Source organism: Pseudonaja textilis, chromosome 2 (genome assembly GCF_049901715.1).
Source record: "Pseudonaja textilis isolate UNSWEBS1 chromosome 2, rPseTex1.2, whole genome shotgun sequence".
Taxonomy (NCBI): domain Eukaryota; kingdom Metazoa; phylum Chordata; class Lepidosauria; order Squamata; family Elapidae; genus Pseudonaja; species Pseudonaja textilis.
In genome coordinates, this window is record NC_141991.1 from 244,544,136 (window position 1) to 244,560,195 (window position 16,060).

Genomic DNA, 16,060 nt, shown 5'->3' on the forward strand with positions numbered 1-16,060 from the left:
ATCCAAGAACTGAGACATTTTTCCATGCATGGATGTCAAACAGCACACTTACTATCACATAAATTGTCTCAAGGAAAATAAAATTTTGCAGTAGGAAGAAAAGAGGGATGAAGCGCTGATCAGCAGGTGATCCACAGAACACCAGACGTTCAACTTTTTTCTCAAATATTATTATTTTTGTGTGATAACCACAAGCATCAAAATGCCATGCAGTAATCAAGTTATAAATAGAGCCTCTTCATGGGCTTGAAGTTAAAAAAAAGGACAATCTACAATACTGTTTCCCATAGCTAAGAGCAACAAGCCTAGATAGACGGGTCAACTTGGAGAATTCCATGAGCAAAATCAGGTTTTGGAGCAGTGGTGTCAGAATATTCATGAACTGGCAGAGACATGGTAACAAGGTCAGTCAATGAATAGGCATGGCAACAGACCAGCCAATGGGAGCTGAATTGGAAACTGAAACTGGAAGGAGCTTGTGTGTGACTCTGCAGCTCTGAGCTCTGAAGCTGCAAACAAATCTGGTCTTGTCTGTCTGCTGAACTGAAACTGAAACTATTCTCTCCTCTGCTTGTGTTTTGCTTTTAACTACTACCACGTTGGAAAATCTGCCATTGGTATTGTACATTTACTTCATGTATTATTATGTATATAAAGAGAAGTTAATGAATGCTGCTGAATCAGTTATCTCTGTGTGCTTTCTGGATTTGATTTCTGCAATAAACTCTGAAAAGGGGTGTCAAACTCAGGGTCTGTAGGCCTGATCCAGCCCATGGGGTGCTTAGATGTGGCCTGCAGGGTTGCCCTGGAAAAAGCAAAACACCATCCCATGTTGCCTCTGCCAGCAAAAATGGAGCTTGAGAGGGCTGCACATGTCCCTCGCAAGTTCCATTTTTGGCTTTTTGCTGGCAGAGGGCCGCAAGAGGGTGTTGTGGCTGAAAATGGGGCTTGGGATCCCGTTTTCACTGGCAGAGCACTCAGGCCCCACAGGTGCCCCTGACACGAGTGACATCAAGCTGGCCACATCCACCCTGGCAATACCTACTCCAGTCCCCCCAAGGTCAAATACAACCCAGTTTTGACACTCCTGTTTTAGAGTATAAGTGGATGAGATTTTGGAATGTAATGCATAGTCATGGTTTTTAAATTTTTCAGCAACAAAATATTGCATATTTACGGACCCCAAAAATATGTGCAGAAAAGTAGCATGCTTCTTATTATGCAGAAGGCAACAAACTGATGAGGCATCAGCCAAGGAATTTCCAAACAGCCTGCAAAATGGGTAAATTTGGAAGCACTTTTCATGTTGAACATTTAGAACATCAAGTAAATGCACCAATAAAGGCTGAAAAGATAAGAGATGTAACTTTCAGGAAGCAGGCAGATGTTAAATGGAAAGAGAATAAAAACAAATTTGAAAACTAACAAAATTATCAGTAGTGCAGTAGAAAGCAAAATAAAGGTGATTAGCCGCTTGTGATTGTGTGTTTGCTTATTTATTTTGATTTCTCTGCTGAGTTCTTTCCTTGAGTGAGTGCTAATAAGCCAAGGAATGGTTAAAGAAAAGCAAAGACTGTATTTTCAAACCAAGGCACTAACAGGCTCATCTGTGGGAGTTCTCCCAATTAGTACTGCCAAATCTGTCAAGACTCAGGTAGGGAATAATCTGCAAATGTTTCCTTTAGATAGAGCAGTAAGCATTTAAAACGAACTAAACAACACTTGGAAGAAGGAAGAAAAAAGAACAGGACAAAATTACTTGTCAGATGTCATGAATTAATTTTTTGCAGAGAAAAAATAATGGAGGATAAGACTATTTGTGACTCATTACTCTGGCACATGAACTAAGTTTTGACCTAGTAAAGTTAATGAAAACTACTGTAATGAAAAATTAAAGCCCTGTTACCCTTTTGCAAGGCATTGAAGAGCTGGCTTTTCCCCTGTGAATTTGGTTAGGCAGGTACATGAGTTCTGTTATAATTTGTGTGGTTCTGTTTCCTGGTGAATGGGTGCCACGTGGTTATACATGGTTTTCTAAATTTTAATCTTTGCCAAAATTAACAAACTGATGGCTCACCAAACAAATCAGCCCAGAGTTCTCAACTGAGGCTCAAATGACCAGGCTCAAATGATCCTACTTTGGACCTGTTATGGGAAGATCTAGTTTTTTGGAAAAAGGAGCTCATGTTGGGAAAGGTGGAAAGAAAGAGAAGAAGAAGAAGATGACTCGCAGCAAAGTGGATGGGCTACTTTACAGTAGTGATGAGTGCACCATTGGGGGACCCGAAAGTTCAGATTAGGGACAGATCAACAAGAGCCATGGTGGTGCAGTTTTTAGAATGCAGTATTTCAGGATGACTCTGATCACTGCTTGGAGTTCGATCCTGACCTACTCAAGGTTGATTCAGCCTTCCATCTTCCAAGTTTGGTAAAATGGTGATCCAAATTGTTAGGGGAAATATGCTGACTCTGTAAACCTTAGAGAGGGCTGTAAACAACTATGAAGCTGTATACAAGGCTAAATTCTATGCTAGTGCTGTGAAGAAGAAAATCTATGTGGTTGCTAGAAGCCGAACATGACTTGATGACATATAATCAACATCACTGATCTTTGCAATCAACACCAAGTCCCTTGAGTGAAATGGGCACCTAAACTAACCAACCAACCAACCAACCAACCAACCAAATATATTTACCTCAAACCTCATTCCTATTCTTAGCCTTGAATGTTGGGCAGAACTGTCTAGGAAAGCTTTTGGTCATGCACTCTTATCTTTGGGAAGTGAGCTGACATGATATCAACCAACCAAATTAGGTCCAGGCTTTGAAGCAAGATAATTGTGCTTCAGAATGTATGCGCCAACATGTATTTTTCTATTTTTCTCAAACAATATTCCTCAAAATAATTAAGAAGAAAGGAAATATTTTGTTTCTCATAAATCTGCATCCCCTGAAGATGACTTAATGAAAATTAAAATTTGCCCTCACTCTTCTAGCAAGCCCACGTGTAGCATGGAAACATCTGACAAAAGGTAGTAGAAAATATCCCTGCCCTCAAAAGAATTCCATGCTAAAGTTGTATTCATCCATTACAACAATTCTCCCTCACAATCAAATATTTTATGGATTCTTTTCTATCTTAACCAACTCTAGATAGCTTCATCTTCCTTCTGGGAAGGAAACTTCCTTCTGGGCTTGGATAAAAAAAAGCAAGGGTCCAGGAGATGAAAACTCCATAATATAGGTAAGAGAGGAAATGCAGAGAGAAGTAAGTAAGAGTGAAGTCCTTGATGCTTTCTGACCTTGGTTGTTCATCAGTATCAACAGAAAATAATATCAGGAGCTCAGGATTGAACTGTGTAGCCCTTGATGCTCCCTGAGTTTATTTTCTTGCAGATGTTTCATTACCCATTCATTATCCACTGTGTATGTTACATATGCAGGTAACATACACAGTGGATTATGAATGAGAAATGAAATTTCTGCAAGAAAACAATCAAGCTGTCAGCCTCCATGAAGCTTGCTTGCTGTCAGCTGCCATAGAAACGGGGAGGGGGGAAATTTGGCATGGCGGGGGAGAAGTTTTCTGGAGAGTGGAGATGAGTTCTGTGTGAACCAAGTGTGGGGGGATGCTCTCGTGCTCACCGCACAACTGAATGGACTTGTTTGTGCCAAGTCAAGGTCAACCGTCTTGGCATACCACATGGGGGAAAAACACCTGGAGATGTACCCCACATGACACCATACACACTGGAGATTGGATGTCCAATCTGGGCCCTTGGGGGGAAGGAACTTGGGATAACTTTCAATATGTAATTTCCACACCTATTAACTCAGATCTTGCTTTTCTTTCATTGCTATCACTTCTAACTCAGTAAAAGTACTTTTTCTCTGTAAACATGAAGTTGGGGGACTTCTTTCTTGGGTTTTGAATGAAGGCATGTCTGACATAAGCTAAGAGAGCAACAAGGAGTCCAGCATCATCAATGTTATAACATTCAAGAGTTCAATCTGCATCATTATTATGATGTTCAAGAAGCAATGACGTTCAAGTGCTCAACACTAGAGGAAAGAAAGTGAAACTTTACTAATGTCCTTTGCCTTCTCCAAGAAGCTATCTAAGCTGTCAGACTTTGAAACAATCTTCTCTATGGTTCTTCTCCATAATCTACCAGCAATTGGAACAAAGTCACAAAGCTCTGTTCAGTTCCCAGAAGAATATAGTGCTGGGAAAGAAACACCAAAGAAAAAATGATAATTGTTCACTGTGAAATCATAACCTTTCTTCTATAAACACAAGATAGTCAACGGTGTTCTGACTTTTTATTTTCTCAGATGATTTACATACTCACACAGTTGCTTTTCATAGTGCTAATAAATAAACATTGACTCTGTAAAACAATTCCACCACCATAGAAAATCTGCAAAACACAAACCCTCTTTCAAAACAACTGAAAATTATAAGGGCATTAGATGGCCTTCATAACCAGGATCCATACTCAGCCACAGAGAATGCTATACAAGAGGCAAAAATAGTTCTTTCTACTCACCCAATATTGATAACTCAGCCGAGGCACTGCTGTTCTCATCTCTGTATGTGACCACACAGGTATAACTTCCGGAGTCATCATCCGTTGCATTAGAAATCAATAAGTTACTGCCGGCCAACAGTGAATATTTTTTGACCCTGAAAGATTGACATAATATCAATGTTTCAAGTAAGACAATATGCCAGGGTGATTTTCTCTATGGGTTGATTTATTTTAGATTTCTATCACATATTTTCTTTTGTTCAAAGAGCTGAAACATGGCAATTCCATTCTTCTAGGAAACACCAAGATATCTAGCTCTTCAGTGAAGTATGGCAAGGATGAAAGAATGAAGAATTTTTGTTTATTTATTTAAAACATGAATGTAGCTACCCAGTTTATCACAAACTGGGTGACTCCCAATCTAAGATTAAACTAGCAGAAATCCATTTTAAAACTATTAAAACCAAATACATACAAACAAAACAAAAACTGGCACCAAATTAAGTTTTCAATGTGTAGGCACCTCATCTTATCCCAGCATTTATTGATTGATTGATTTGTCAATCGCTTACCAGATAATAGGCATAAGTATAAACATGAGTTAGAATACAGGAAATAGGTACAAATAAATGGGGACAATAGGACAGGGATGGTAGGCACGATGGTGTACTTATGCACGCCCCTTACAGACCTCTCAGGAATGGGGTGAGGTCAGTAGTGGATAATTTGAGGTTAAAGGAGTGGGGGTTAGAGTCAGGTAGTGCATTACAGGCATTGACCACTCTATTACTGAAGTCGTACTTTCTGCAATCAAGTTTGGAGCAGTTAACATTGAGTTTGTATCTGTTGTGTTCTCTTGTATTGTTGCAGTTGAAGCTGAAGCAGTCATTGACTGGTAGGACATTGTAGCAGATAATTTTGTGTACTACGCTTAAGTCCAACCATAGGTGGCATAATTCAAGGTTGTCCAAGCCCAAAATTTCAAGCCTGGTGATATAGGGTATTCTGTTGCTAGCAGAGGAGTGTAGTACTCTTCTTGTGAAATACTTCTGGACTCCGTCAATTGTATTAATGTCCGATATACAGTGCGGATTCCAGACAGATGAACTGTATTTGAGTATTGGTCTAGCAAAGGTTTTGTATGCTCTAGTTAGCAATTCAATATTTCCAGAGGAGAAGCTTTGTAAGATTAGATTTACAACCCTTAATGCCTTTTTGGCAATGCTGTTACGGTGAGCTCTGGTGCTTAGGTTATTAGATATGAGTACTCCAAGGTCTTTAACAGAGTGAGGGTTGTCAACGAGGTCATATCCGCCTAGCGTGTATTTCGTGTGCTGATTTCTTTTACCAATATGTAGGACAGAGCATTTGTTGGTCGGAATTTGGAGTTGGTGGGCTTTAATTTAAAGATTTAAACAAGGTGGGCTCCAAACTTCAGGATGAGGAATGTTCTATAGGGCGCAGGCATGCCTCCCAACTACCATAAGATGCCCATGTTTAAAGGAATGGATTAGGAGCATTCCCACCTATCTGACTGGTAGTTCAAGTAGGTGTCCTTAAGAAAAGGAGGTCCCACAGATAACCTGGCCTTGTGCTAAAGAAAGCTTTACAGGTGATGCTTTAAATCAATTTTTTCAAACCACTGTTCACTGACTTCAAATCCCATAATTCCACAGTCAGCATGGCTAGTGAATGAAAAGTCTGGGAGATGAAGTCCATATAACTGGAAATCATCAATGTTGGGAAATATTGCTTTAAATGATTCTACTATGGACAAGAGGTTTTGAGGTTTTGCCTGAAAGACAAAACAGAATAACAGAGTTGGAAGGGACTTTGGAGGTCTTCTAGTCCATCCCCCTGCTCAACCTTATTTCAGAAAATTTCTTTTAAAAAACTTCCAGTGATGGAATACCTACAACTTCTTGAGGCAAGTTGTTCCACTGATTAATTGTTCTGTCACCTTAGATCTAGGTTGGTTCTCTCCTTAATTAGTTTCCATCCATAACTTCTCCTGCCTTCAAGTGCTTTGGAAAATAGGTTGACGCCCTCTTCTTTGTAGCAGCCCCTCAAACATTGGAACCACTGCTATCATGTCACCCCTAATCCTTCTTTTCATTAAACTCTCATGGCAACAGGCACTGCAAGTTTTTCCCTTTCCATATGCAAATACAACATCAGGATCCCCATAGAAAAGGGATGGGGCAAAGCCACAACACCGCTTTCATTCCACTAACACTACAGCTTTGGTTTTTCTTCCTTCTTCCTGTTGGGGTTATTGCAAAGATTGGAAGCAAAATATTGCAAGCGATGAACAGAAAATAGATATGCTTCACAGGTGTTGTAAAATTTTATCTCAGCTCAGGGAAGGTTGGTGAGGATTATGAATCCTTGGGATGTTATACGGTTCTAATTCGATCTGTACCATGTCTCTGATCTTGAATTTTGTTCCTCTTGCAGATTTGGGAGTTCAAACATCAAGAAGGAAGAGGTCAGGAATCAGTGTTAAATAACCTGAGGAATTTTGAGATCTGTGAGAATACCAAGAATAAAAAAAAAAACTCTCAGCCCTTCACCTCAGTGGAAAATATTCCAAAGATTGAAGGCTATGGCAGAAAAGGCTCTTCTGCTAGACCCAGGAGTGGGATTCAGAATTTTTTTAGCAAGGGGCTCTCTGCCCTAATGACTGGCTAGATGGGTGTGGTTAGGTGGTCATGTGACTGGATGGGTGTAGCCAACTCGATGTTGCTCCTTTGCCCTAATTACCTAGAAAAAGATAATATAGCAAAAAGTTGTTTATTATTTCATGCATTTAATACTTAAGTAAAAGGTTGGGTGAAACCAGGCTTAATAGCCGTGACTGTGAGAGGGATCTTGGAATCTCAGTGGAGTTTCTGGTGAGTTACGTGATTCTTATTATTTGGGAATTAATCCTCTCAGAGGCTAGTGGCTATGTTATCTGATTTTCTCAAAGGCTCTCCCTCACAAGCACTGAGTGGATTGTTTATCTAGCTTGCAACACTTTTACTAGGTGTGGAATGCTCTTGGCTGAATGCCCAGAAGTTCAATTAAGCCTATTAAGAGCTTTCCCTTGCTGCTTGTCTTTCTGAGGTTATTGGGGGCTCTCTGAGCCCCGCAGAATCTTAACTAGGGGCTCTCCCAAGCCTCTGCGAACCCCCAGCAGCCCATCCCTGGCTAGACCCCACCAGCCAAAGTTCTTTGAACTCTTACAGGCAGTCCTCAAGTTACAACTGCAACGGATCCTGCCCATTATTGCAGTGACGACAGTCATTAGTCAGGAATGGTAATGAGACTGCCTGGATTTTATGACCATTTTTGTGGAAGTTAAGTGAAAGTGGTGGCCTTAAAGCAAACCCATTGTTTGCTACCAGAAATGAATGCTGGTTTTGGGGGGGAAATGTCTTATAGTGAAGCCACTAGGCTAGAAAGCAAGAGATTATGAGTTCAAGTTCTGCTTTAGCCATAAAAGCCAACTGCGTGACTTTGGAATAGTCCCATCCTCTCATCCCAATTTACCTCAGTTATTGTTGTGTGAAAAATAGGAGGAAGAGGAAGTACGGGACATGTTTGCCCACTTGACTTATTTGTAGAATGAATAAAGGCTGGATATGAATAAAATAAATAAATAATGTCATAAAATGTGGTCATGAGACCATGGGATGGTGCAAACGGCCATAAATGTGACCATGCGGAACGGGGCCCTATTTCTCCTTTTCAGGTAGGCCATAAGTTTAAATGGTCACTAAACAAATGGCTGTAAGTCTGGGACTACCTGTATTTATTTATCAATCAAACTTCTATAGCCAGTCCTTCCATGGGTTTAAAAACCCGTACATACCTGAATGAGATTGGTTCATCTCCTCGCAGCCACGTAAACGCTGGGGCTGGATAGCCTGAAACACAGCACTCCAAAATGGCGTCTTTCCCTTCTACAACCACCACATTGGATGGTCTCTGAAGAAAAAATTGTTGCCTGTACAACCCAGGATCTATGAGAGAAAGAAAGAGAGAGAGAATAAATGGTTATTCTATAACAACCACATCATTTCTCTCAGTAACAGTGGGGAACAATTTTTAAATAATCACAGTGGGAATGTATTGTATCACCTAAGGAAAGGAAATGTATAAGAGAAAAACGGCAGATAATGTTATTCAGGCTAGAACAACAGAAATACCTATACCAAATAAGTTTAGAAATATTTGTTGGATGTATCAAGTACATTTCTTTGGTTAAGCACAGAGGAGGGAGGCATATTTACAGCTTGAGAGTTAACAATATCCTCCTTCAATTTGTGAAGATCTGGTATATTACCTAATAGAGGGAGAAAATAAAATATTTCAAATAGAGATTCTCGATAACAAGGCAGCCCAGCTTTCATTGTAAGCTTTCTCATGATTATTCCAGTAGTGGGGGTGGAAAAGCGTGTGAGATTTTTTTGATGAAATGCATCCTTTAAATAAAATCATTCTGAGATACATTAACAAGCCTCAATTGCAAAATAGGTCTCTTTTTCCTCTGCAAATAACTCTCTTTTTCCCTGCGAATCTCCATCACAGAATAATAGTTATAATTTTGTGGAAATCAATGAGTTCAAAACCTTGCTCGGCACTATGTTTGCTCCATTTCAACCCAATCAATGAAGAGGATCCCACAACCTCTCTGGCTAATTGGTTCCATTATGAAGCTGATATTATCATTGAGGTCCAAACATTCAGTTTGGAATCTGCTTATATATGTAACTTAATCCATTTTTTTTCCTGCCCTGAAAGAAAAGTGTCTTAAACATCCCCAAAGGACAATTCCTCTGATATCTGAATGAGTATGTTGAAATGTTTCCCCCAAATCTAAACAATCCCATTTCCTTACTGGTAGTCCTCAACTTCCAACCAATTTTTTAGTGTTGGCACTGGGGGGAAATGTGATTTATGACTGTGTTTCACTTCCACGGTCATATGGTCAAAATTTGGACACTCAGCAATGGATATGTACCATATTTATGGCAGTTGCAGTGTCCCAGGGTCACATGATCACCTTTTCCAATCTTGTGACAAGCAAAATCACTGGGGGAAGCTAGTTTCATTTAAGAACCTAATTTAACAACTACAGTGATTCCCGTAACTGTGGCAAGAAATTTTGGGACCAATTGTGCTCGTACGTCAGGGACTACCTGTATTGGGTCAATTTCTAATTTTCTGATCCTCTTCACGGCCTTTCCTAAATCTATACTTATCTTTTATGATTAATGTTATTTAATATTATTATGAAATGTGTATAATTGTTGTATTATTATTAGTGTGTTCACTGCAGCAGTCGGCTGGATGTTCAGACTGGATTTGGCATTTTTATCTCCCTGACAAATCTGTCCCAAGGACTTGGAATAGGCAGAAATTGAGGTGTTGTCGCAGGATGTCAGCTGTCCTGAGTAAAGCTCCTTCTGCAATTGACTGATGGTGAATTTGTCAATGCCACAGGTGTTCAGATGGTGCTCCAGTTGTTTTGGGATTGCACCCAAGGTGCCTATGACGATCAGTATTACCTTAGCTTTCTTTTTCCATAGTTATTCTATTTCTATGACTTTATATTTTGTTATCTTCTCCAGTTCTTTCTATTCTCTTCTGCTCTCTCTTGCTACTGCCACATTCACATTCCAAACTTGTTTGTCTTTCTTAGCAACAGTTGTTAAGTGTGGGGTGTTGTGTGGCAGGTGCCTGTCTGCTTGAAGTGTAAAGTCCCAGAGCATTTTCGCTTCTTCATTTTTATTATTTTCTCTGCTTTATGGTCCCACTATTCTTGCTTGCAGGCAAATGGCATTTCTTGCAGATCTTCCAATGCATAATTGTTGCTACTTTGTCATGCCATTGCTTATAAACATTCCATGTGATCTTGTTGCAGCTAACCAGATGGTCCATTATTTCTTCAGCTTCTTTGCAGAGGGGGCACTTGCTATCTTTTGCTGCCTTTTCAGTTCTGTCTTTGAATGCATTTGTCCTTATGGCCTATTTTTGTGCAGCTTCTATAGCCATTGGAAATCCCATCCCGTTCAAGGCACTTACAGGTTGAAAGAATTAGCCAATGACATCACTGTTGCCAGAGTGGGGGATGACCATGAGGGCTCTTTTCATGCCCCTGCAAGGAGCTAGAGCAGGTGACAGGAGCTTACCCAGACATACAGCAGTACTCAGGTCTCTAACGCTGACTTGCTAACCTCCAAGTCAGCTCTCTAAGCACATAAGGCACCATGCTCCTGAGCCGTTGGAAGTCATGACCATCTTCTCATTTGTTCATTTTTGTTATTTCACTCCACACTTAGAACGCTTTGATTTTTTCTTACACCTATCTTAGGCTCTAAGGTTAAGCAATAACATATTATAGATTTATTTGAATAATTTGTTAAGGGTTTTGCCCTGAACTTCAAATTTTACTCTTTCCCCTTCCTGCTCATTCATCCAATGAGCTAACCCCCTAAACTTGGCTGCCTTATAGCAATAGCAACAGCACTTGACTTATATACCGCTTCACAATGCTTTATAGCTCTCTCTAAGCAGTTTACAGAGTCAGCCTATTGCCCCCAATAATCTGGGTCCCCAGAAAGGCTGAGTCAACCTTGAGCAAGTCAAGATCGAACTGCCAAAGTTGGCAGAGTTAGCCTGCAGTACTGCATTCTAACCACTGTACCACCACGGCTCTCTTATGTTGCTCCTCCAACCTCTGCTTACTGCTTAACCAGGAAACAATTACTCAAGCATCCACAGGATATAATTTGCAATTCTCAGGATATATCCCTTTCAGTTGGTAGTTATCCAGGAGGGGACTTTTTCACCCTTCTCAGAACATAAAACTTAATTCTGCTCTCTACATTTTGTTAACTGTCAAACTCAAGTTTTGCCAAATTGTTTACAACTAAGTACAAGCAAAAATAAAATTTCTATGGAGACTTTTCTAACCAGATTTCTTAGGATCAGGTTATGTTATCTTGACAAGTGCATACTTTCATTTTCAGGAGGCAATTCAGCTCTGAGTTCACATCTTCATTTTCTTGGTACATACATTGCAAACATAGGAGATAAGCTTTCTTTGCCATCTTAACATCTCAAAATCCTGCAGAAACATTACTGACATCTGTTTCCTTTATTGTTAATACTGTTCTTGTTCCTAGATCCGTTGAACCCTTGGAGAGTATCTTCTATTTTTTTTTTTTTGGCATTTGGAAGTAAGCAATAATCATTTGCAATGGCCATATCTCAATAAAGTAACAGTTCTCCCTCCTAGAAGTATAATTGATTTTCCCCAGCACAATTACCACAGAATGTCTAATAATTAGCATTACAACTTTTTCCACTTCTTACATTTCGAATTGCCTAAATGAAATGCAGTTACAATTGAAGAAATTGGGATGGGGGAAGATAGAGAACAGTAAATGATCAACTCAACATTAATTTAACCAAATTAAGGGTTAAGTTTTATATAAGTGTAATAACATGAATTTGATTCTTTCAGTTTACAATTTGAGTAGCAATAATTAGAAAGCCGTAATTTTATGCTGTGATGTATTGTAGAAACTGAAGATTTCATAGAATTACACTTCATAAGTGTCATGCCCTTGATAGAGTTGGACTATGAGGGAGAGGAGGAACAGCAGACAGGGAGTGGAGGTTTGGCTCCAGAGGTTGTGGAGGAGGCTGGGGAAGGGCAGAGGCCAGCTGGGCAGTCAGAGGTAGAACCAGGCCCATCCCCTCTGCATTCTAGGACATGCAGGGAGGAACAGAGAAGGAAACAGCTTGGTTTACAAGAGAGGAAGTGGCCATGATCCTTCTCATTGGTTGCAGCTGGGGAGAATAGTATATAAGAGAGACGGTTAAAACACAGCGTTGCCAGAAGCAAAGTATGTGTTATTTTGGGCTGAAGTTATCTTGGTTGGCGTCCTTCCAACAGACTGTACCTTGTTATCTCCTTGAAGTTTGGTAATTACCTATCCTGATCCATTGTGGAAATTCCTTCATTGTAGTTTGTTTTAATTTTTTGACAACCCTTTGACAACCCCTCAAATATTGGAAGACTGCAATCATGTCTTTTATGTACACAGAAAGTATTTGCACCAAGACAAATTCCTTGTGTATCCAATCACACTTGGCTAATAAAGCATTCTAATTATAATGTCTCCCCTGGTCCTTCTCTTTCCTAGACTAGCCATGTCCAGTTCCTGCAGCTGTTCATTGTATGTTTTAGCCTCTGGTCCTCTAATCATCACTGTTGCTCTTCTCTGCACCTTTTCTAGAGTCTAGATAGACAGATGGACGGATAGACACATAGCACGTGTATACATACATTCATGTGTGGAGGGGTATGTACGTATGTATGTATAAAATATGGTTAAAAGAGGACAGATAAAACCAAAATATTACTGAATCTCTACTACTGAATCAGAGAAGATTGATGGTACTGTTTTTATTTTTATTTATTTATCAAATTTGTAAGATTATGTTCAATGAATTCAATGATCCAAAGAAACTCTGTATGGTGTATATTCCATATAAAATTGCTTCCAGGTTTAGGGTGTTTTTCTCAAAATAGAAGTGCAGGATATATATTTTAATACTGAAAGAAATAAGAGGAAATAGTGTAAAGATTTAATACTGGCATTTCGAAAAGGGATCTTCGGAACCTTTGCTCTTGGTTCTATAAGCAAATCCCTCATCCAAGATTACAATATATAAAAGGCACAGAGAACAGGTAAGACAAACAGGAACTGAGTAAATCCAGTGACATTTTTAAAAGGCATCGTATAATCAGAACTAAAACAGCATCTCTTGCTTACTTATGTTCTTTTGGCTGGTAAATAGCATTTATTTCCAAAATAAAACCGGTCTGTCTCATGCACATAAACACACATGCACACCTATAAATACCCTCCTTAAAATGGCCTGTTGTTTTGTTGTTTACTTAACCTTTGCCATCACCTTCTGTTCCCAATCTTCTTATCTAGTTAACTTTTCTCTCTCCATCCCTTGTTTTTCCAGAGTTTTGTTGTTGGAGCATGAAAAAGAAAAAGAAGGTTCAAAAAACCTTCAGAATTCCCATCTTTGTGTGTAGAAGGTACACAACCGCAGTACCCTTTTGTTGGTTTCTGAAGATAAATTTCTGGGGGCTGACAGGGGAAAACAAATGGTACTTCTCCCATACAATCAACAGCTGAGAGAAACTTTAGTGTCTTCTCAAGGAAAAAAAGACTTGACCCTTAACATAATAGGAATGGGGAAAAGAGAGACCCAAGCTTCCAAGAGATGCTTCCTTAATGATTTCACTAACAAAGGAGGTATCAGCTTTGGAAACCTTATTCAACGCTGCCACATAGCTTGAGAAAGCGAGAGGGGGGTGATTTCAATTGAGTAGCTCTAAATAGACAAAATAGAATTCTTTTGTTAGTTCAAGATCATGAAGTGTGGTGCAGGAACAAAAAGGATCTTACTTTGGGATTGGTTCATGTGATGTGATGATGGGGGAAAAGGGGATGGGTTGTAGGTTGGGACATTGTGGAAAGTTCTGGGGACTTTAGTTCTGAGATTTCACAGATGTGCCAGGTGCTATTCTAATAAAGGTACTTTTGAGATGACGCTTGTCTCAGAGTTACTGATTGGAATGGAGGTTTTCTGGAACACTGACAGGAGGATTTGGCAGTTCCTATCTAAATTCCAGGGGACATGGTGACTCAATGGCTAAGACACTGAGTTTGTCGATTCAGAAAGGGCGGTGGTTCGGCGGTTTGAATCCCTAGCACCACGGTAATGGAGTGAGCTCCCATTACTTGTCCCAGCTTCTGTCAACCTAGCAGTTCAAAAGCATGTAAAAATGCAAGTAGAAAAATAGGGACCACTTTGGTGGGAAGGTAACAGTGTTCAGTGTGCCTTCGGCATTTAGTCATGCCAGCTACATGACCATGGAGACATCTTTGGACAGTGCTGGCTCTTCAGCTTTGTAACGAAGGTGAGCACTACCCCCTAGAGCCAGAAATGACTAGCACGCATGTGCAAGAGGAACCTTTACCTTTATCTAAATTTTCAAGATTCTGTGCTCCAATCCCTAATTTTTGGCAACACTTCTCATGGAAACTCTTGACCCTTGATATAAACAGGATGGGGAAAAGAGATAGACAAGCTTCAAAGAAGAACCACGGAATCTTCCTTTGTTAATGAATTCATTAAATAAGTGAATCCCTGAATAAATTCACTAAAAAAGGGCATTCTGCAGTTCCTATCTTATTGGGAATATTCTGGGCTCCAAAAATATGGCATCAAAAAAGTCCATGCTTCTCAAGGAAAAGGGCTCTCACTCCTTCACATAAAAAGGATGAGGAAAAGAGATACCCAAGCTTCAAAGAGATTCCTCCTTAATGAATTCACTAACAACGGAAGACTCTGCAGCCGCTATCTGAATTATCAAGATTCTATGTTCCAAACCCTAATTCTTGACATAAAAGGAACTTCATTTGGATCTTGTTTTTAACAGCGAGTTCTGCAGCCAAACAGATGGACAGACTACTACATTTTCTTGTTTTGCTGCTCAGTAGTCCAACTGAAGGAAAAGGGTTGTGCAAAGTTGTTATTTTCTGTTTTGGTTTAGGTTGAAAAGAGCACCGCTTCAGTCACTCAATAAGTAAGAATTTGGAAAGGCTATTTGTGCAGTTAAGAGGTTGGAGGAATATGAAAGTAAGGAACCGTCCCTACCTTACCAGATCTTTGACCTTCCTGGAAAGTAAGATTTGAAGGCTTCTGATAAGATCAGAACAGATGACTTCTAGATACAATACTGCCCGTCAGACCTGTAAATCTCGCCTGTTCTTGGAGTGAGTTTTATAAAGTCTCTTCTGAAAATTCTTCCAGATATTGTCCAGTGCATCTCATCACAGTTTCTAGGCACGGCGTGTCAGTAGCTCGATAGCAGCAGCTTAATCCCCTCAGCTAATGGCTATATGTTTTCTTGACAAACATATGGAACATAATCAAACACAGATTACTTTCTGATATCCTATGATATAATTCAAGCTATAATTGAGACAGATATTAAGCTACACATTTCTACATATGAGGCTTGGATTGTAATAAATGAGAGATGACTTGCTTCACTGCACATTTGCAGAAACACAGACACACAGAGGGCATTTCATAATCTAACCATAGGAGTGAGTTGAAAATAAATGAAAATGAAGGCTTCACAAAATCACGAAACAGACTCCTTGTCCCGACAAAACCCCTTTTTATTAGGCTAATGTGAATTCCTCTCATTCACATCCAGCAAAGTCCCCAAAACAGTCTTTCAAGGGTGAATTACAACCACAGACCTTATCAGGCTTGAAGAGTTGCCAGGACAATAGCTTCCAAGTGCAACTCTCTACAAGAAAATACTTGGCAAGGAGTCTCTAAGAGTCACAAACAAATCTGCACACTAATTAAATGAACTAATTGTCTCTTGCAAACACCACTCCCCTTCACTCCCCTTTATTTCCAATGGGAAG

At 39.7% G+C, this 16,060-nt stretch overlaps 1 protein-coding gene across 1 annotated transcript in view; it reads right to left on the reverse strand.

Annotated features, from left to right (window-relative positions):
- The window catches only part of DCC (DCC netrin 1 receptor), a 1,175,771-nt gene that overhangs the window by 505,393 nt on the left and 654,318 nt on the right, over nucleotides 1-16,060 (reverse strand). The window contains exons 4-5 of the mRNA XM_087927493.1: nucleotides 8,389-8,539; nucleotides 4,551-4,687 (exon numbers count right to left, since the gene is read on the reverse strand). Coding sequence (XP_087783619.1) covers nucleotides 4,551-4,687; nucleotides 8,389-8,539 — 288 coding nt within the window. The remainder of the gene's footprint in view (nucleotides 1-4,550; nucleotides 4,688-8,388; nucleotides 8,540-16,060) is intronic.